This window comes from Heteronotia binoei, chromosome 5, assembly GCF_032191835.1.
Source record: "Heteronotia binoei isolate CCM8104 ecotype False Entrance Well chromosome 5, APGP_CSIRO_Hbin_v1, whole genome shotgun sequence".
NCBI lineage: Eukaryota > Metazoa > Chordata > Lepidosauria > Squamata > Gekkonidae > Heteronotia > Heteronotia binoei.
Genome location: NC_083227.1, coordinates 120,767,855 through 120,789,239, shown reverse-complemented (window position 1 = coordinate 120,789,239; position 21,385 = coordinate 120,767,855). Strand labels below are relative to the sequence as shown.

Below are 21,385 nucleotides of genomic sequence, written 5' to 3'. Positions count from 1 at the left end.
CTCCCCCCGCTCCAGGCATGCGCGGTCGCTGCCCGCTCCCCAGGGCGGGAGGAAAGCGCGCCAAAAGACGTTATATACGAGCTATTGGAGCTCCGAGGTATGGATCCGTTGCCTGCGGCAAGACCCATGTGTGTGACTGCACAGATGACCACTCGAAGATCATCAGTTACAGGTAAGCAACCTGTTTGTCTTCTCTACAGCTTTTTGAAACTACTACTTCTAGGTGTTCTTCTAGGTCAACTGCATGAACTACCTGACTAGATACCTTGAATAAACTTTTGTTGGTCTTAAGGGACTCAACATCTGTTATACTAGATTCTAGCAGTTCGCCATGTGAGCACTCAGGGATTTCCCATATTTTTAAAATTTTCCAGTTGTCCTCTGGTCTATTGTTAAATGATGGTATTGTTACGTTTTAATTTTGTGTATTAATCTGTTGCTAGCCACCTTGAGTCCTGACTTAAAGGCAAGCTTATAAACATCTAAATAATTAAATCTCTCTGAAAGATATTATTGAAAGTCTAGAGTAAATGCTGATGATGCCCAGCTCTATTTCTCCTTTCCATCTGACCAAGTTGCAACCGTCTGATTCTCCAATAACTAATCTTGGTCCAGGCAAGATCAGAGTTGCCCATGGTCAGTGGAAATGTATGTTCGGTTTCCACATAAACCACTTCGTTCACTGAGGGATACCCTGTTGCAGGAACCATCTGTATTATGACTATCTTGGAGCTTTTTTTTCCATAGTAGCCAGTTACTGGGGCCATTAATCAGTCGGATAAATTGAAACAATGCAAGCAGCAGCTGCTCGTGGTTAATCGACCTAGCACCAGAAAAGTGATGGAAATGCTTTTTGTTTTTTTCTTTTCCCAGTGGCAGCCCGTGCCTAGGGAATTGTGTGAGCCAAGGTCAGGCTTAGCGGATCTAGTGTTTTCAGGCAGCATTTTATTCGTTCTGCATGCCTGGATGCGTGAATGACAGGACGCTTTGTCCGGCATGCCTACTGGCTGAGCTCATGCCCCGTTTCCTGAGCCCAGCCTGCAGCCAACCCCAACTCCCTGCTCTTCAAAACCCGACCCTGCTCCCTTCTGTTCTGCCTCCCGTTCTGGGCCACAGGAAACCCGAGATTTCTGCATCTATTGCCCTTCTCCGTTTGTTTGTGTATTTTTTGTTTCCCCCTCCTCCGTACCTCGTATTGCCCTAGCCAATACTCTCCTAGTTTCGCTGCTTGCTTCCTGTCCTTTTTGTCTCACCTCACCACAGCCACCCGAGGCGCGACATCCCCTTACCTCTACAGTTCCTCAGCTTCTAGCTCGCTTATCTCTCCCTCTCCCCCACCCCCTCCAGGACTTCAAACACAGATCAACTAACTCCCCCCTTGCAGGAAGTATCCTATAGGTGCTGACAGACAGCTGCTCCGTCCAATAAGTTGTATGAGCGGTGGAGCAAACCCCGCCTTCCGCGTTCTGTCGACCAATACGGGCTCAGAGACGGGACTTCCGCTGCGAGGAGAGGAGGCAGAGCGGGCAGGTTTTGGGAGGGTGGGAGGGAGGCGCGCTGGCGGCTCGGGGTGTCCCGGCTCCCTGGCCTGGGCTCGGTGTCGTCCTCGTCCCCTGTCGGGGTGTAACGGGCAGGGTCTTGCCTGACGAGGTCGGCGGAAGGGGCCGGCAGCCGGGCACAACGGCAAGTACCGGGCTGCCGGCTCCGGGGCTCAGAGCTGAGCAGCCCGAGGGACGCCCTTCTCTGCCGGTTGGCCGTTGTCAAGGGGCTCGGGAGGCAAGAGTTGCTGCAGGGGTCCCCTTCCTCCCTGTTTCCCCGCCGGACTCTCAAGGAAAGGCGGAGGCAACAAGGGTGTCCTGAGGGGGGTGGGGGAGTCTCTCCTTGTGGTCTGCGGGTGTTCTGGGGGCAGCCGGCAAATGAGCCGAGGGGGAGCTGACACGAGAAGCTGTTTCTAGGGGCCCCTAGTGGCGCCAGGACTGCGTGAATGGATTGAGGGTTTCTAGGGGCCCCAGGAGTTTCTCGGGGGCTGAGGGTGTTCTTCGTCCCTGTTGGCAGCCTGCTCGAGATGTCCCTTTAAGAGCAGGTGGGTAGGCCGAAGAGGCTTCGAGGTGCGCCTTGAAGAGGAAGTCTTGGGGAATCCCGGCAAAGTTGTGCGGGGCGGGAGAGGTGCTGCTTCTTTCGTCGCCTGTCTCCCGGGGTTGGTGGGAGGCTGCGATGAATGGTTTCAGCACCGAGGAAGACAGTCGGGATGGGCCTCCCACCACCCCTTTTTATGGACAGAGCTGCTGCCTCATTGACGACGGGGACCGCTGTGTCCGCCCGGCTGGCAATGCCTCCTTCAGCAAGAGGATCCAGAAGAGCATCTCACAGAAGAAACTGAAATTGGACATTGACAAAAGCGTGAGTCATGCTGGAGATTCTTACTTTGTTGTACCGGACTCTTTGACAGTGTGTGTCCATAGTTTGTTATTGTGGTAGTTACCATGTTTAAAGACTATAAAATCTGTCAGGAATATTTGTTGTTCTTATAAAAACACCCCTGTAGTTGGATACCAGCAGAGCTTAAGAATAATTCTGTTACCTTTACTGTAGTTGATAAAATTAACCGGGAGGCACTAAGTTGGTGGAAGATTTAACAAACAAAAAACAAACCCACTCTGTTTCTTGGTGGTTTGTGTTACCATCATAGAGACCTCAGTAAATACAGATTTTGCTTTCCACTGATGAGGCTAATTTTAGTATCTAACACAGGATAAGTGGGCTTTTGGAAACCATATTTTGTACAGCCTCTTCTTTACAAGCTATAGCAAACACTGTTGTTCACTGTAATTTAAATCCAACAGTAAGTGAAGCTAATGGGTACTGACAAGACAACAAAACCCTAGCCAATTGATCTTGGAGTGTAAATGTATTTATTAGTTATGTGAGAGGCAAAATGAAAGGAATATAGATCAAGAATGCAAAGTTAGCAATCCATAGCAATAATAGCAAATGGGGGAGATTGACAACTCAGCCAGATATTCCAACGCTGCCTTTTTATGCTGTTGTCCGAGACTATAATGACTCCTAGGTTTTTAAGAGTGAGAGTCAGATAGGCCTATAGTGCCATATAAAAAGTATAAACATATTTCAGGCAATGACTGCTTGGCAGTGTGAATTCTGACAGGAAGCTGTTGTGAATGACATGCATTTGTATCTGATTTTTACAAACGTGCATCTGTAAAGTTCAAATGGTTGTGTTTAACAAGTTCCTTTAAATACTGTCAAATCTCCAATGCTCAACTGATTGAAAACATCTTTCAAAATAGAAATCTGCAGGCATGTTTATTTCTTGGCTAGCATCAAGCAGATTGTTGCCAGGCAATTAGTGTTAACATTAAGTGACATCTGTCACATCAGGCTTCCAAACTGGAGCGCCACTGTATGTGGCAGTAGGAATTGCGGCTGCTAGCCAGCATAGCGGCACTGCTCTGTAAAACACTCTTTGGTTCAGTCAGAAATATTAAACTTTAAATTTGAAATGACAAGATAGTGGAAATAGTTATGTCCTTTTCTACTACCAGTTCTTGTACTGTTCTTAGGTCAGCCTTGTAGTAACAGTTTTAAAAATCTGAACCTTAATAGGTAATAATTTAGTAGGTTTTTACTTGTTGTGTATGTCACTATACATTTGTACTGCACTAATTTTTAACCCCGTCTCTTCCTTCCATTTTTGTTGTTATTTTTAGGTAAGACATCTATATATATGTGATTTCCACAAGAACTTCATTCAGAGTGTTCGAAACAAAAGGAAGAGGAAGACCAGTGATGATGGCGGAGACTCCCCAGAGCATGAGATAGATGTCCCAGAGGTACCTAACATACTAAAATAGAGGGTTATTTTGTTACCATTGTTCAGATGTTGCTTATTAGACCTGTAAATACTTTGCCAACTTATAAAGAAATTATGTTGTGCAAATTCCATCTTGCAATTTGAAAGCTTCTATTTCAACCATGTCAGCTGCTTCGATGCCAAAAGAGCTATAGTACTGGCAGAGCCAGCCTGCTCATTAGGCAAACTAGGTATTTGCCTTGGGCGCTGGCAGGGCGGGGATGCCAAATTTGGCCCTCCCCATACCCTAGACAAATTGCTAGTTTGCCTCTTCCTCTGCCCGCCCGCCGCTTCCCCTCCTCCACAGCTTGCCCGCCCCACCTCCTCTCTGTCAATTCCCTCTTCCTCTGCTTCCCTCTTTCTTCGCTCGCCCCCTCCCCATCGCTTGACTCTTCATTGCTTCCCTCTTCGTCTGTCTGCCCCGCCTTCTCCCCATAGCTTCCTTCTCCTTCCCACTTCTTCTCTTCATCTGCCATGCGAGTGGTGGGGTGCAGCACCACAGAGAGGGGCGGCAGATGATGAGTCTGTCTGGGGTGCCATGCATCCCAGGGCCAGCCCTGAGTGCTGGGCTCTCCAGGTTGACCTTTCTACACCCAGTTGAGCCTATCCCAGCAAGCTGGTCTGTAGACTCACCATGACTACGAATGGAGAGAAATTGCTGGAAAGGGAAGAGGAGTACATCAGAATTTGATAAGTGTCATCTGTTAAGTTAGGCTCATTCTTTCTTCATTGTGGTCCAGCTTAAATAATAGTGTTTTTCAAGGAACTGTCAACACAAGGGGTTATTTTAATAGTCAGTCCTGAATCATGCCACACTGCCCTCTTTTGTGCTATAAAATGTACCTGTTCTTAATTTTTTGTTTTAAAAAAATGGAGGAATACGCACTAAGAGTTCCATATGTATATACTGGCATTTGGTTCACACCAGGCCTGTAGCTACAGTGTGACCCCTTGGGTCCTAACCCCATGACTTACTGCAAGGCCCTCTCAACTTCCCATTCAGCCCAAGTCTGTCTGGTAACTTACTGGTGGTCGGTGGCCCCTGCAGAGCGGTGTGGGGAGTGATCACCAAGTCAGGCTTCTCTCCTCTGCCTGCTGCTCTCTCTTCCCCACACATGGCAGGAAGGAAGGAGGCTGCCTGTTTTCCCTTCCCCTGCTTTCCTTCCCTCCCCACAGGCACTCAGCAAGCAGGGCAGCAAAAGACCTGCTGCTTCCCCAGGCTAATGGGCCTGCCACTGCCTTTTGCTGTCTCACTGCCCCCCATCTGACAGGCCATTTAGGACACATGCAGAGGAGGGGACAGTGAGGCATGTTCCAGGGACCAGGAGGAAGCAACATTGAGGAAAGCCACCTGCAAGTCCTTGGCAGGTGGTTACACAAGTTAGCTGTAGCCCGCCTTGGCCGTGGCACCAAAGAGACTCTTGCAAGGCTAAAAGTGGTGGGTATGAGGGGCACTTAATGTGACAGCAGCTTCCCTTCCCATGGCTGCTCCAGAAGGGAGCTGTCAGGGTGCAAGACTGGTACTCTAGGCAGGGGAGGGGGGTCCTATGCTTCAAAGAGCCCCCAAGCTCTTGAATGAAGGGCCCAGATTATCAGAAGGTTGGCAATTGTATGAGTTTTTAATTCTTTTATTTTTGTGGGGGGAGCAGTTGTCTCCAGCCCCCCCCCCCCCCCGCCCCATTGAAAATTTCTTGGCTATGGACCTGGATCAAACTGTCAAAGTTGAATGCACATAATTTTAATTTTTGTTGGGTCTTCAGAAACAAAATTTGATGGCTGATGCACTACTTTTCTGTCATTCTGCACCCAGGATCAACAAGTAATTAAATTGTGGGATTAAGGGAAATTCTATTTTCAAAGGCAGCACACCTTCGAATACCAGTACCAGTGGAGCCCTTAGCCTCTAGGGCAGGGGTGTCAAACATGTGGCCCAAGGGCTGGATTAGGCCCCCGGAGGGCTCCTGTCAGGCCCACGAGCATCTCACTGTCATCTGCTTCCTTCTCTCTCTCTCTTGCTTCCTTTTGCATCACAGCTTGGTTTGCCAGGCTTGTTCAGTCGCACTGGAGCTACAGAACAAAGTCTCTATTTTCTCCATTGGCTGACCAGCACACAAAGCAACATGTACAAAAGCTCATAATTCCCAGCCATTTCATGTTTTTCTCTGTGTCTTAGGCTCAAAGCATTGACCATGAGATTTCTGTAATCAAAAGTAGGTTTGCAACTTTCACACACACCTGAACAGCATATTCAAGTTTGCTACAATGCAGGCATCGTCTCCAGATTTTGATGCAATAATTCAGAGCAAGAGGTGTCAGTTATTAGAAGCTGTTAAATAAACAAAATATTTCAAGAGTTCTAATCTTTTAAGAATATTTTATTTTAAGTTTTTTAAAAAATATTTAATAGTGATTGTCTGTGTCCTTTATAAAGTTTATATCTCTGCTACCTGACATTACATTTTATGATACACATGGCCTAGCCTGACATGGTCTCATTTTTGTTAGCTCTGACCCTCATAACAAATGAGTTTGAAACCCTTGCTCTAGGGCAACTGGTTGGCCACCATCTGAAACAGGATGAGCCACTGATTTATTCCAGCAGGACTCTTTTTATGTTCTAATCAAGTGATAAAGAAGGTTAAACAGCTCTGAGAGCTTATGCTATTTTCAGTATCCTAAAGTAATGTGGATAAATGCTTCCTTAAACATAAGTAATATTGTGAATACCATTTTATCTATATGACTGTAATTGTATATACTGTAATAATACACCTCTGTTTTTCCTTATCCCCATTTAAGGAGTTCAGTCGCTTGATGTGCATTATCAGGTTTCCTGGCAGAGCATCAGGATAGTGCTATATCAAGTAGCAAAAGAATGCTTGGGTTCTTCTCTCAGAGCATCCCACATCCAGCTTTTCAGTTTTTATTCCATCCAACTTTTCAGTTTTTATTTCATTACTTATCAAATAACATTGGGAAACTACCACTTTTGAATGAGTTGAAAGTAGGGATGGGCATGGGCCGGAAAAATGGAGGTTCATGGTTTGTGAATTTCGCAAACCATGGACTTTCACAGTTTATGAATCAGTTTGTGGTTCATGAGGTCCATGATGGGCACAATTTGGAAGTGGGCTCAGGAGGCATTTAATTTCTCCTGAGTTTATTTCCAGATTGCAGCACAGTGGCATTTAAATGCCTCCTGAGCTCACTTGCAGCACACCACAGCAGCGGCAGGGCCTCAAAGGATTTTCTGGGTACGTCTGGCCCACAGACTATCCCAACAGACCAAATGGACCGCCTAAAAAAAATTACGGTCCATGGGCAGTCCAGCAAAACTGCAAATGCATAGACCGGGCAAATAGACCATGAACCAGGACCCATTCTGTCATGAAATTAGGTCCGTTCCCATCTCTAGTTGCAAACCCTTTCTTAACTCATGAGGTTGGCATTATTTTTCATTCCTTGTATTAAGTAAATGAACTTTGTTGAAAGGTACTGAATTGTGTGAAGTGTCATATTCATACACTTTCTCCTACATCAATGAGAATACTTCTTTAAGCTTAAGGGAAGATTTGTTTTTCCAGTTAATCTTTCATTACTACAGTACTTTAAAAGCTGAGGCGTTAAGAATGCCCCATATCATCTTAACAACACAGTGAAGTAGTTTAACTTAAGGTATAACTTGTCAAAGACTTTTCAGTGGTCAAAATTTTGGATTTTGTATCCAACAAAATACTCTTAGTAATTCATAGTCCAGTATAATTTTTGGTTTACTTTTTGTGAGTAGTGAGCCTTGTAACAGGGTTTTGGGAAAGCACTCTAATCAAAATACGGCTTTCCTGAAGCCACAAAAGATTCTTTTGGATTATTATTGTTGCTAGTTGTAGTCACCCAAAGCTAATATAAGTATGAATGTGACAGCAGAGTCCTTAAATTACGTTCTAAACTCAATGCCATTCTTGCCACCTGTATGTGTCCTAGCACAAGTAGCTGGTGGAGCCTTGTTTTATCACACTATTGGTTTAAGTACACTTCCTGCTTTCCCAGACCATACACTTCCTTGTCACCTTAAATTCCATCGCCCTTCCAATTGCTTGACAACAGACTTCAGAACAGAATGCAAAGGTCTGGATTTTTTCTAATGTACTTCAAAGGGCTTGCGTTTGGAATATATCTAGATGCAAGTTAAACTGATTTTTTAAATTTTGTATTTTTATTTTTGTTGTAAGTTCTAGAAATGATGTTATGTTCACTTTAAAGAGGGAATCTAAATGTGGATTTTATGCTGAAATGCATATCAATAAAAACTGTATTATTGGATTGTTTGACTGGGGTATTTATATAAGTAGACTGGGACTGCAGTCTAGACATTATGGAAACCACAAACAGAATTTGTTAGTGATGAGCTCAAACCTGTTCTACTGTTATATGTGTCACTATTACTGTTCTTATAGCCAAAATGGAATTAAAGCAGTTCTGGTTTCAGAGGTCTGTGATCTAACTCCCAAGTTGTTGTAAAACCCCAATGTTGGTACTTCAACAAACTAGAATCCCCCCCCCCCACAGTAACTGGGATTCCATACCACAGTTAAATTATTCAGAAGTCAGAACAAATTATGCTCTCCATATGCTATACAGCTATAGTCTGCCCTTAATTATTTTAAGGAGAGCAAGCAACAAAAGGCTTCTGATCTGATGGTGATTTCCTGTTTTGCAAAATAAATGGCTAGAATGACATTCCTTTCACTGCACCTGCATAATGTCTTAAGTCAAGAAAGACCACAAATTAGGTGATCCGTTCTCTGAAAAATACATGGAGAGTACTAACAGTATTCTAGTGTCTTGTTGTTTAGGTGTTACTTACCTATATCTTGATCTAAAATTTCTTAGTTTGAAATAGAAAGGGGATGCTTCTTATGGTTTCTTACTTAGTGTAAGGATATAGGTAGCCATCTGCCTTTTCTCTGTGCATCATGCCATCTTTGTTTTACAGGTTGACTTATTTCAACTCCAGGTAAACACACTACGCCGTTATAAAAGGCATTACAAGTTGCAAACAAGACCTGGCCTCAATAAAGCTCAGCTAGCAGAAGTAAGTGGGTTAGAAGTTTTCCATCTGTTAATCATAATGTGGAATGCATGTTACTCTCCACTATGAGAATACTTACTCATTCTTGATACTAAAGCCTACAGTCATTATTGTTAGTGGTATTTGGAGACATCTGCCTGTTTTCAGTTATCTTCAGCTGCGTGCATGTATTGCAATCTTGACCTCTTCCCTCACTCACATGTAGGATTTTCCCTCTGTTTTTCTTTCCCTTTCTGACTGAGCCGCCCTTTTATCTATTTTCTTTTTATTGAAGATTTATGGTTGTCCCACCCTGTCATGTTGTTGTTTGTTATTGCGTTGTGTGTGTGCTTGCATGCCTAGAAGTCATGGCAGCTTCTGGCGACCTCTATTGGGGCATGGAGGGCATTCAGAGAAGTGGCCTGCTTCTGCTTCCGGGTATTCCAAGGAGATCTCCCATCCAAGTATTTGCCAGGGTTGTCCCTGCTTAGCTTCTGAGATCTGACAAGATCAGCCTATCCAAATCAGGGCATGTTATTATATCTTGATACTGGCTCAGCCCAGGAACTTGAGGGAAGAGGCAAGATAACCTCATTAACTTATATTTCTAAAAATGGCACACAGGAGGCTTTTGAAAGCTCAAAAACAAATGAAATATTTTATTCAATGTAGAGGGGGGAAGATCAGGTGGAATCAGGAATAAAATGTCTGAGGTGATTCAATCATAACTTTGAGGTAACTTTGTAATTTCACAAACTTGAGTTCATATGTTTCCAGCAGGCTTTAAGCTTTTCACAAAATTTTAGAACCTTTTGAGATTAGAGGCTTTGTTTTCAGTGTCTACTAGACACTCCAGTATAAGTTCTTGGGTTTAACTGACTGTTCAAGTTTCAGAAGGCAAGGATGCACCACCGAGTATCCCAAATCCTTCTCTAGACACACCAAGAATCACTCCACTCATTAGAGCTATTTCCCTTTTCCAACTGAGTAGGGAATTACACAGACCTATAGCCATGGAGGACATTTGGGGCAATGCCCCCTAATGGATGAGTGCTGCTCTCACAGAAAAATTCAAAAAGGATTTTTTTAATTTTTTTTAAAAAACCTTTAAAAATATAAGATGTGTATGGGGCTTCCAAAATGACCCTGGGCACAGTCAGGGAAGCTTCAGTCTCATTTTCTTTTTGCTGTGCAGGAAATGAATAGTTTTTTTTAAAATGCAAAATAAAATAAAATTGCAAGAGAGAGAGTTGGAGATCCCCTCCCCCCCTAGCTTGGTCATGTAGTTGAGGAAGCTGGTAGAGTCACAAGGGCTGCGGGTGGGGCAGCTGTTCTATTGTTAGCTTCCAACTCTCTTATTTATTATGTGGAAGGCTTTGAGTTGTAACAAGTATATAAAAGAAACTGTTTTTTTCTTTTGTCTCCCCTGGTCTTTCATTTTTAAAAAATGCTGTTCAAAGATTGGCTTGAATCAACAACAATGAGGAAGGGATCCCCCTCCCCCCCCCAAAAAAAATTACAGGTTTTCACTTGTAAAACCATTGTAGAGGTTATGAGGCATCTTGTAACCATTTTAACAGTTATGAGGCATCTTCTGTTTTTCCCAACAAAATGGTATAGAATAAACCTCCACTTTCTTTGTAATGGGAAGAAAGTATTAGTGAGTTTCTAACTATTAGAACACTGACAAATAGGTCCATCTATTGATACTGCTTCCCTAATACTAATAGTACTGATTCATTATTCAGAAATCTTAGCAAGAAGTAGCTGCTCTTTTGAGGAAACTTTATTGTTACCTTCTATCACTACAGAATATCATCTAGTATGATTGCTTCATAGGATACCTGTACATGTAACATCTAGAATACAATAGTTACAGTAATCCTGTCATATTCAAAACATTTACTACACATATCCAGGCAGCTTAGCAGACTTCTATAAGTATACTTTTCTCACAAGGAAATCAGTCAGGACACCACTGGGCAGTAGAAGGTAGTGGGTAGCAGGTTTCAGGCCCCACAACTTGGACCTGTTGGTAGCAGGGCCCATGATACTCACCACACAGCACCTCAGTGCCATGGCCACCCACCACCATGGGGTAGATCCTGTGTGAGGAATTTGGGCCAGCCCTCCAGGGCTAAGGTCCAGCTCCCCATGACATCCCTGTCTTGCAGAATGTCCTACTATCCCTGAGAATATTGGTCACCAGATCCTTCCAGAGCATCATGGCAAAGGTCCTCGAGATGTCCCAGTCTTTGGCCAGCCACTACCTACACAGTTTTCTTGACCCTATGTTGGAGCGCCTTCAAGAGCAAGTGCTCTTCCACATTGAGGAGTGAAACCTGCCATCCATCAAGGCAGGGTTTCACAGAATTTAGAATCTTGCCCAATGTAGTAGGGGCCATAGACTGCATCCATGTAGCCATCATTGTCCCCTGGAAGGAGCTGCAAGTATACTGTAATCATCACCACTTCTACAGCCTGAGTGTTCAGGCCTTCTGTGACCACCAAGGCCTATTTGCTTATTGTGCGGGATCCATATGCATCTGGGGACACACAGCTCACTCCCTTGGCTTCTAAGTTCTTGAGGGGGAGACACCATGTACAGTGCAGCTCATTTCCACCATTGTAGGTCTATGGGAGTTGGGGAATGGGAGCCTTGTTTACTTTTTCATACATTGCTGCCCCATGGAATACTGGCGGAGCTTCTTGTGTACCTGGAAGAGGTCAGCCTCAGAGTGTGGAGTTTGCTTGCCCTGTGAGTATTCCTCCCAGGTGCTTGCCCAGCAGTGCTTGGTGCTGTGTCTGAGTTTTGCCTGCCACCAAGGTACAGGTGGGCTCTCTCTAGGTCCTCATGACAGGGGGTTGTCAGACAACATTCCATGCTATGTGTCCTACCTCTGGAGTGCGGAGCAACCTCCTGGAACCATTTGTAGGACAGGGGGGCTATGATTGGATGCCAAGGTGAGGCAAGGCTGATGAGAGGTGTGTACTGATTGGGTGGGCACTTGGTAGGTATCCTGAGCTGCTTGGGTTTCCATGGGTGTGACTGCAGCTGTGTGGAGGTGGAGTGAATTTGGAGTTACCATGGCCGGCAGTGAACTGTGCCAGCATTTTTGCTGGCACAGCTTTGTGCCTGTTCTTGGGGGGAGGGTGTTCCCATAATGGGAATGCTTTGGGAGCTGCATAACAGGCACCACACCGCCTAGAATTCTCATATTTATGCTTAGTCTTTGGCTCACACATTTTTGTCATAGGTCAAGCAAAATGGCCCCAGAGCAAGCTAATTTATGCAGAAGCTCACAACTTTAATGCTAGTACTTTACAATGAAGAATTTTTGCTCAGAAGACTCCAAGCTTGGAGGGTTTATTGATTAACATTATTTAAATATAGGTTCGTTCTTACAAATTTTCATGGTATACATTTTGAGCGAGTAAAACAGAGGTCCTCAGCTTCTTTGAGCCTCTGGGCATCTTTGAAATACTGACAGACAGTGTTGGGCACAATCTCAAAATGGCTACCATGGGAGGCATAGCCAATCACAAAATGCCAGATAGTGAAGTTATGCATAACTCTGATAGTAGTTCTTCCAACATTTCAAGCATAAGCTGTTTAACAGGATGCTTTTAAAATTAACGTATATAAACTATTTTTTTGTATACACACAAAATAAGTAAACATATTGAGCTAGCTAAGAACCCCTCATCTGGCAATATCTGTCTTCATTCTCTAGGCATCTAGTACAAAAAGGAAAAAATGTTTCTCACAGTTAGCCCCTGGTCTCAAGAGTCTAGTCATTTCCAACCTGCACTATTTCTTGTAAGAATGACAGTTGACTCTGAAGAGTTGATGAGAGCTCCACTGCCAAGTCTGCGTTTTTTCATCTTAGACGGGCGAGGCAGTTGGCCCCCTTCCTCGAGCGCCAGGACCTAGCAACAGTGATCCATGCAATGGTCACCTGAAGACTGGATTACTGTAATGCCCTCTACATGGGGCTGCCTTTGTGCCAAACCCGGAAGCTGCAGCTGGTGCAGAACGCAGCGGCTAGGCTATTGCTAGGGCTCCCGAAGTGGGAGCACATACAGCCGGGGCTGTGTGGGCTGCACTGGCTGCCGGTTGCATACCGGGTTCGGTACAAAGTGCTGGTTATTACCTTTAAAGCCCTATATGGTTGAGGGCCTGTCTACCTGAGGGACCGTCTCTCCCCATACGAACCCCAGAGAGCACTGAGGTCAGTGGGAAAAAACCAGCTGAACAGCCCTGGGCTGGGGGAGGCCAAATTGAAGAACACAAGGGAATGGGCCTTCTCTATCGCAGCTCCACACCTGTGGAATCAACTTCCGGATGAAGTGCGGGCCCTGCGGAGTCTTGAGCAATTCCGCAGGGCCTGCAAGACTACTCTTTTTAAGATGGCCTTTGCTGAATACTGAGAATGATAGATTTGCTGCTGTTGTATTCTGCCATCAATTTATTAAAAACCTGAAATTTAGCACCATAAATGTTAATTTTAATTGGAATGTTGATTTAAACGATGGTTTTATAATGTAGTATTTATTGAATTATAAGATTTTATTGTATTATATTGAATTAATATGTTGTGAGCCGCCCTGAGCCTGCTTCAGCGGGGAGGGTGGGATATAAATAAAAAGTATTATTATTATTATTACAATATGTGAACAGTAAAGGAGATTCGGGCCAGATTTTGATAAGAACAGAATTTAGTTTTGAAAAGTGAACAAACTTTGGTGGAATGATGCTATTATCAACTTCCACTTGGATAATAAAAATAAATCTAAAAATAAATCTTACATTAAACTGGGAAGTTCTGATTATATCAGTAGAATTTCCAGTTAGATACATTAAACGTTTTAGCCATGCAGCCCTATCATGTCGAATCAGATCCCACTGTGTTTTTAGAATCTCACTCTGTTATTTGCATGGGTAAAGTACTTTACATAATGTCTCTGTCTATATTATAACATAAACAAAACTCAAAAATCCCCACCTGGCCCCACCCACTTTCTAAAAACACTTGGCAGATGCCTGGAAAGTTTCAGTAGACATCACATAGAAGACCCCTGAAGTAAAATCTTGCCGTAGAAAGCATTTCACTTATTTCACAAGATAAACTATTTCACAGGAGGGTTTTTTCCCCAGTGTTCCCAAAAATCTGTTTTTCCATTAGAAAAATGGAGACATAATCCTTGAAGAGGACAGGGGACCTTCTTCTCCCTCTCCCAGGCCTTCACATTTCTATTTGTGGACAAAATGGTTAGTTAGTTAGTTAGCTGAATTATAGGTTACTAACAGTGTAAGTTGCATTATGTTATTTCACTGAACAGACTGGGAGTATAGAAACACATTGTACATTTTTTTCTGTTGTGAATCAGATAAGAAATCTTGGTGCTAGCTTCTTATTTGTATTCTTTAAATACTATATTGGTGGAAATTTCCTTTATGTTCAATGTGAAATAAACCTGTTATTTCAGATGTTATTAAAGCTAGTTCTTCTAATTTGAACTCTGCTTTATAAATACATAGCAAGTATGATGATGATGTTAAATGCTGGTGTCAAATTTGCCATGATGTATAGTTATCTGTATTTAGTTTTTTAAAATTTCAGTACCAGCTGTGGCAAAACTGTAGCTGATGTGCTAGTCCACCATTTAAGGCTTTTTAATTTACTTTTTCAGACTGTCAGCCGCCACTTCAGGAACATCCCAGTGAATGAGAAGGAGACCCTTGCTTATTTCATCTATATGGTGAAGAGTAATAAGAGCAGGTTGGATCAGAAATCAGAAACTGGCAAACTAGAATGAAGGTTAGGCAGACTTTGGACATTGAGTGTGATATTTTTTAAAAATCAGGTGCGTTATGAAGAACTTTCAAACACTTCTGTAAAGTGTAAACTAGAGAATATAGAATATATCACTCCAGGATGTGTTTGACTTCTGCTATTTCATATAACTTAAAGTATCACTGGAAAACTCTACAAAGTCAGTCATTGGCTGCCCAGAGGACTGAATTACATCTTTGAGTATAAGACATGCCCCACATGAGACATGATTATCATTTTTGGACTAGACTGTATAATCTATGTGTAGTACATACTGGCACAGGTTAGGCACAACACTGGGATTCTTGCACAAAATCTGGTCTGCAGCTTCTGTTTCTGAGTCACATCATGTTACCGCTGTCTGCACCTATGAAAACAAGGGACATTCACAAGTTTTTTTGTGTATATGGGTTGTAGTTTAGGAATGTTAAGATAGCCCGCCTTTCTTATTTGCTGAAATGTTAGAAACGTTTACTGAATTCACAAAAGTTATTAAATATTTTAGGTTTTCCCATGTTTTATTAAAGTTTACCATTTAGCAGGTAGAAAGCAACATTTAGATACAGTACATACTATTCTTTTAGAGTTCAGTATGTACATTACCCTGATGCTAAACATTACTTTTCTTCAGTTGCCGTGGGCCCTCAGTCAGTACATGAAACACCAGATTAAAGCTGTGATGGTTATTGTTATTGTTCACAAGCTATTTGAGTTGCAATTTATCTAGTTCTTATAAGACATATGCAATGTGCAGGCCTAAGCCTTCTGCATTAATGGCCCATCTGATACTTGAGTCTAACTGAAACCACCTGGGAATAATAGTGTTTATTCCAGTAGACAGATATGGCTTGGTTTTGACAGTTGCCTCTGCCCTGATATTTGGCGGTGAGAACTGGTGACAAATCATTTGTCTCTCCTAGCTGCACTTTCCTGAAATGTGCAGTAATAACCTAACAATCATTATTTTTGTGATGCAAATTCCATACAGTTCCCCACCCTGTTAGGATTCAAAGTTTTGTTTGTGCTGTAGTGCACGTACAATTTTGCCATTTAGCTCAATACAGGAAAAAGTGTTACTTTCTAAAACAGAGCTACAAAACAGACACAGCCCCGCAGCCATGTATTTTGGCCAGGTGTTTGACAATATCTTTATTTCTCTAATCAGAAATACACAACAAAAGCTACTTGTAGAGGGCTACTGTACATGGCTGCTGAATTGTCATGTGGCAGGTCATAGCCTATAGAGACCTACCTATTTTCCCAAAGAACAGGCTGTAACCTCCTTCTGGTCTCTTTGCATCTTATTCATAAACTTGGAAATTGTTAACATCACCTGTCCTTTACTGCTGTAGTCCTTAGATTTGCTTCAGAAAACATCGGTCCTGATCTCCTGTTCTGGAAATAAGCTCCACTGAAAACAATATGTTGTATAATAAGAGAATCTGCTCCAAAAATAGTTTGTTTGTTTTTAAATTTTACTATGAAGTAATTTTTAACATTTTACTGTGAGAGATGGGCTGACATTCAAGCATTTGGGTAATACTCTGATAGAGGGTTTTAATTTTCAAAAATGTAATTTTGCTTTGGTTAGTCATTACCTTTTGAAAGATGCTGCGTTTTGCAAGTATATAGAAATGTAGAACTAAATGCTTAATTTTTTAGTTCTGGCAAAGTGTGTGAAAAACCAGATGCAAAGTTAAAACATTATACAAAGTTAATTTACAGCTGTTTGTGTCGGTTTCTATTGAAAATAGATGTTCAAGAAACAAGAGTATCTGTGGCCAGTACACCTTATCACTGAAATATCCCAATTCATTGGATGCCATTTTATGAGTGTGTTTTTTTCTCAGACAGCCTTATTGCATATGTATGTTGAACACATTTTTAACATTCTTTTACATATTTAAGTAGAGATAGTGCTTAAGTAATTCAAATTGATGCTTGGTGTTTTAAAGTTGATCTCACAATGTTGCTTCTCCCTTCATGGAAAGAGCCAAGCCAACTGCCATGTTCCATAGTTCACATCTTGAGGTTATTTCTCAAGGTCTTTTAAACTTTTGTGAATTCAGGATATCTGTGTATGCATTCTGACCATGGCAAAAGTCTCTTCTGAAAGACAAGAAATGTGCATCCTTTCTAGACCAAAAATAAAATCCATTGTGTTAGGGCTTATTTTAAAGCAAGCAAGTGCGGCACTGTGTCAGCCAACTTCAGAATTATTTACAGGGAAATGTGATAGCAGGTGCTTACCTGCTCAGGAGCTGTTTTGCTTGATTTGATCTCAAAATTCCTGTTTTTCAAAGAAATCAAATGAAGTAAAACTTGCATGTTTCATGATACAAGTTTCAAATGATTGTCAGACTGAGGGATCGCGTCATAGAATCTGAGGAATTGCTGATGTCATAAATCTTGAATCCTGTTGTCTTTGAGACATCTGTACATGCCTTACTCTCAGCTTCACCAACGAGCATTAAACCAATGTCATGGTGGATAGAATGGGCCACTTTCATGGCTTCTTGTGCTAGAAATTCTAATCCTGATAACAGCAATATCTATCTTCAGGGAGAAGCCTGTGGTTCTTGAACATCTAGTGTTGTATCTTCGAAAACACCACAATGCAATTGTTTAATATAATGGCAGATTATGCTGCATGCCATTTAAGGAAAACTTTCCAATTCCTTGTGGTTTTAATAAAACCTTCATCAGCATTTTTGAGCTTCAAAGGATATGAATCCTTAAGCAATGGCTAAAATAGAATATGTGAGAACAGAGTCACATTGACATGTTCATTCATACAAAATGGTGGGTTGTATTTAATGTTATATCAGATATGGATCTCACATGGAGCTGTTCAGCAATGAACTATAGCTAGTAGGCATTCTACATTTAAAGACCATTAGTGGAAGGTCATATTGTTGGCCAGTTCTCTTACTGAATTAAACATGCTCCAAAGTAAAAAGGACTGTTCAGAGCCTTCAAACCAATGTAAGAACCCACATAAAACTAGAAGGGCCATCATTATTCCTAATGGGCTTTGCATCAGAGCTGAAGACCTTAATGTGGCACATCTTCTGTAATGAGGTTAACTTCATCAAAGATGGTGATCCTCAGTGCGTTATTTGTTATTGTTATTGCTGTAATTCTATTAGTGGAAGATTTTTTGTTCATCCCTTGAGCTGAATGAAGGAGAGAGCAAAGGGAAGGGAATGTGCAATGGCAGTTGTAGTATTCAAGTTACATAAGTGCAGAATGTGATTCATAGTAGTCAGATACTTATTGGAGAGCATTTCATGTGGTTGATTCAGTTTCCAAGACTGTTTCTGCAGTGTGTAAATATTACAAAACAGACTCTTGCATTAAAGTTCAGATTTTATCTTGCAAGGAACTTCATGAATTATGATTCATAAAAAATAGCCTTGCCATTGATCTTATGAAATTCCTAAGTTATGGGTTCAAAAGGCCGTATCAAACAAACATTATGTTCTGTCACCTGATAGATTTGTCAGTAAGAAAACTTCTTGCGTAGGCCAGCAAAAAAAAAAAAAAATTAAGCCAAAGTAGCCCATGGCTAGACTATTTTTAGACTTCAAAAGTAGAGTAAAAATAGCCATGCGCAAGACATATCCCAGAAATGTTGATGATTTGTCTGAGAAAAATCTTTCTAAAGGTATTCTAAATTTTAGCTAAATGCAATATTGGGGTAGGGTGGAGGGTGGTAGGGAAACTGGGAGCCTTGCACTTTATCTTGTGTTACTAGATCCTAATGTAAATATAAGTAAGATGGAAACTCTCAACATGTAATTGGAAGTGATCCGAAGAAATATGTTATGTTTGTCTAAAATGGCAAACTATTGCATGCAGTACACTATTGATTCTTCATCTTGTGTATTGAGATGAGAGACTGATGAATCTTCACGTCTTAAAATGAACATTTCAATGCTCACAGAATTGATTAAAGGGCCTATTTTGACAAAGTTGCTCATTGTTTCTCCTTCACGTGTTATCTCACATGGTCTGCTATGATGCTAGATGTCTTGGATTTTTTTTCCTGTAGATGTAAAAAAGATGCAAGACAATTCTTACTCTTCTGTAGCATTATCCATATTCATCAATTCATTAATTATGTTTTAAATTTTTAGTGTGGAGGGGAAGGGGCTAATGCCTTAACTCAGAATTTCAATGAAATAACATTATGAAATGTTTAGCAATAGCTTTTTCTGCAGATTGTTTTTTAATACCTTTCAAAGACTTATGCTTGTGAGGTTTGCCTTTTTTATCCCTTTTGACTTGTCTTTCTGCACAGCTAGAAAGACGCTTAAGCATATTGGCAGAAGTTCTTTTTTTTTTTTAAACCCCTTTGAATTATAATGGACTTACTGGAACAAAACAATTTCCCTTCCCCTTCATTCATTCTGGTGGGCCTTCATGTGTTGTACTGAAACTTATGCCAAATGTTTTGGGTAAACTTGTATTTTTAATTGTGAAATATAACTGTGTACTCTTAAAGCAATCTAGCAACTTATAGTGAAACTGTAGAATTCTTTTCTCCAAGCTGTATAGTGCACCCTACTTCCACTGTGTATGAGATTTAAACTCTGTGCTGTTTGATAAAGTTATAAATGCTTGAGACGCATTTTTAATAAATGATCAGTTGAGCAACAAGCCACATTTGATTTAGTTGCTTTTATGGTATTGCTTTTTGTATTTGTGTAGGGCACCCATGCTGAATTTGAAGCACATAAGCAGAGACTAAATATTTACTGTTTTTCTGAAAATGCATGTATTTATTTATTTACATTACTTATAATCCACTGTTATTGCTTGGACAAGTTGGATTATACAGAGTGAGTCAATACAAACAACACTATGGAATGTTCATTGAACAGTGCAATGGGAGTTAGGAATGTAGTACCCACCAGAAGTCTAAAACCGGAATGGAATCAAAGGATTAACATGACCCACTAAATTATGCAAAAATTACATAGTAGGAACCTAGTTTCAGCAAGTTAAACACTGTAGTATAGACCACAGTCCCTAATAATTTTTTCGAATAAATTTGTGAACCATTTAGTAAACAACAACTCTATTGCCTATGTAGAAAAGCCCTCTTGAATAATTTCCTCGGGCAGGCCATTCCATAACATGGGGGGCATAACAGAAGGCACGAGATTTTGTCCATTTGCAGGTTGGCAACTGCAGAAGACCCTGCTCTGATTAACAAAGCTGTCATGGTGGAGCATGGTGGGGGAGGCAGTTTCACAGATATGAAGGTTCAAAGCCATGAAGGACTTTGTATGTGATAGCCAGGGGTTGTTTTGTAGAAAATAGGTGGTGGAGCTCATCTAGGGATTGTTATGCAGCTGCACCTACTGGTCAATGGGCAAGGTGGGAAGGAGGAACCCTTAGAAAAGTTCAGGAGCTGTGCTCCTGTGAGCTCCTTTTGAATCCGAGACCTGGTGATAGCTAATACTTTAAACTGAGCTTGGTAACTGATGGGCAGCTACTGAAGTGTCTTAGGTTGGGAGTAATATACACACTCCATCTAGCTCCCAATAATACCTGATTTATTGCGCTATTCACCAACTGGAATTTCCAAATTAATTTTGAGGGAGAGACCAATGTACAGTGCATTGCAGTAGTCTAGTCTTGATGTTACTGTGACATGGATTCAGGTGGCCAGATCAGCCTGTCAAGGTAAGGGCTAGGCTGGGTTTTGGGCTAGGCTGAGTTTTGTAGCTGTATTGATTTATTTATCTAGTAATAAAGTTAGGTCTAGTATAAGCCCCAAGGCCCTTAACCAAGTCAATAAGGGTCAACTGAACTCCATCAAAAGTGAGTACAGTAGCATTCAACATCTCTGCCTTCCTAACCAGTATTACCCATTTAGTTTTGTTTCAGTTTGTTAGGTTCAGTTTCAATTTGTTCATTCTTAGCTAATTTACCATGGCAGCCAGGCAGTGATTCAGGACCTCTACCACATCACAGGGGGTGGGGGGATTTGGATAAGGTTATATAGAAAAAGAAGAATTGCAGATTTATACCCCGTACTTCTCCCTGAATCAGAGCGGCTTACAATCTCCTATGTCTTCTTCCCCCACGACAGACACCCTGTGAGGTGGGTGGGGCTGAGAGAGCTCTCACAGCAGCTGCCCTTTCAAGGACAAGTCCTGCGATAGCTATGGCTAACTCAAGGCCATTCCAGCAGGTGCAAGTGGAGGAGTGGGGAATCCAACCCGGTTCTCCCAGATAATAGTTCGCACACTTAACCACTACACCAAACTGAACTGGGCAAGGCATTTTTTGTAGAAAAAGCCCAGCAGGAACTCATTTGCATATTAGGCCACACACCCCTGACACCAAGCCAACCAGAACTGCATTCCTGCTCAAAAAAAGCTCTGGAGCTGAGTATCATCTGCATATTGGTGCCACCCAGTTCTAAAGCTACAAATGATTGTTGGAAGGTCTTTACATAGAGATTGGCAAGCATGGGGGATAGAATTGTGCCCTGTGGAGCGCCACAGGATAGATTCCCCACTGATGACAACTGGTCTCCAGCAGCAGACCTTTGAGTCTGATTCATGAGGAATTATTTGAGCCAGTAGGTTATAC

General features: G+C 41.9%; 1 protein-coding gene across 2 annotated transcripts; it reads left to right on the top strand.

Annotated features, from left to right (window-relative positions):
* The first annotated feature begins 1,535 nt into the window (after positions 1 to 1,535).
* Positions 1,536 to 19,438, top strand: SAP30L (SAP30 like). 2 transcript variants are annotated; one of them, XM_060240266.1, is made up of 4 exons: positions 1,536 to 2,400; positions 3,729 to 3,851; positions 8,865 to 8,963; positions 14,634 to 19,438. In XM_060240266.1, exons 1-4 carry the CDS (start codon positions 2,215 to 2,217, stop codon positions 14,757 to 14,759), a joined length of 534 nt encoding a protein of 177 aa, XP_060096249.1. In that variant the 5' UTR covers positions 1,536 to 2,214; the 3' UTR covers positions 14,760 to 19,438. The 2 variants fall into 2 exon arrangements, with proteins under 2 accessions (XP_060096249.1, XP_060096250.1); XM_060240267.1 differs by lacking the exon at positions 8,865 to 8,963 and having other exon boundaries at positions 1,899 to 2,400; positions 14,634 to 15,385.
* Positions 19,439 to 21,385: the final 1,947 nt, after the last annotated feature.

Bases quoted from the DNA above. Each gene is read 5' to 3' on its own strand.
- SAP30L (XM_060240266.1), top strand. From the start codon at position 2,215: ATGAATGGTTTCAGCACCGAGGAAGACAGTCGGGATGGGCCTCCCACC. The intron at 2,401-3,728 runs GTGAGTCATGCT...TGTTATTTTTAG, and splicing joins AATTGGACATTGACAAAAGC to GTAAGACATCTATATATATG. The intron at 3,852-8,864 runs GTACCTAACATA...TTTGTTTTACAG, and splicing joins ATGAGATAGATGTCCCAGAG to GTTGACTTATTTCAACTCCA.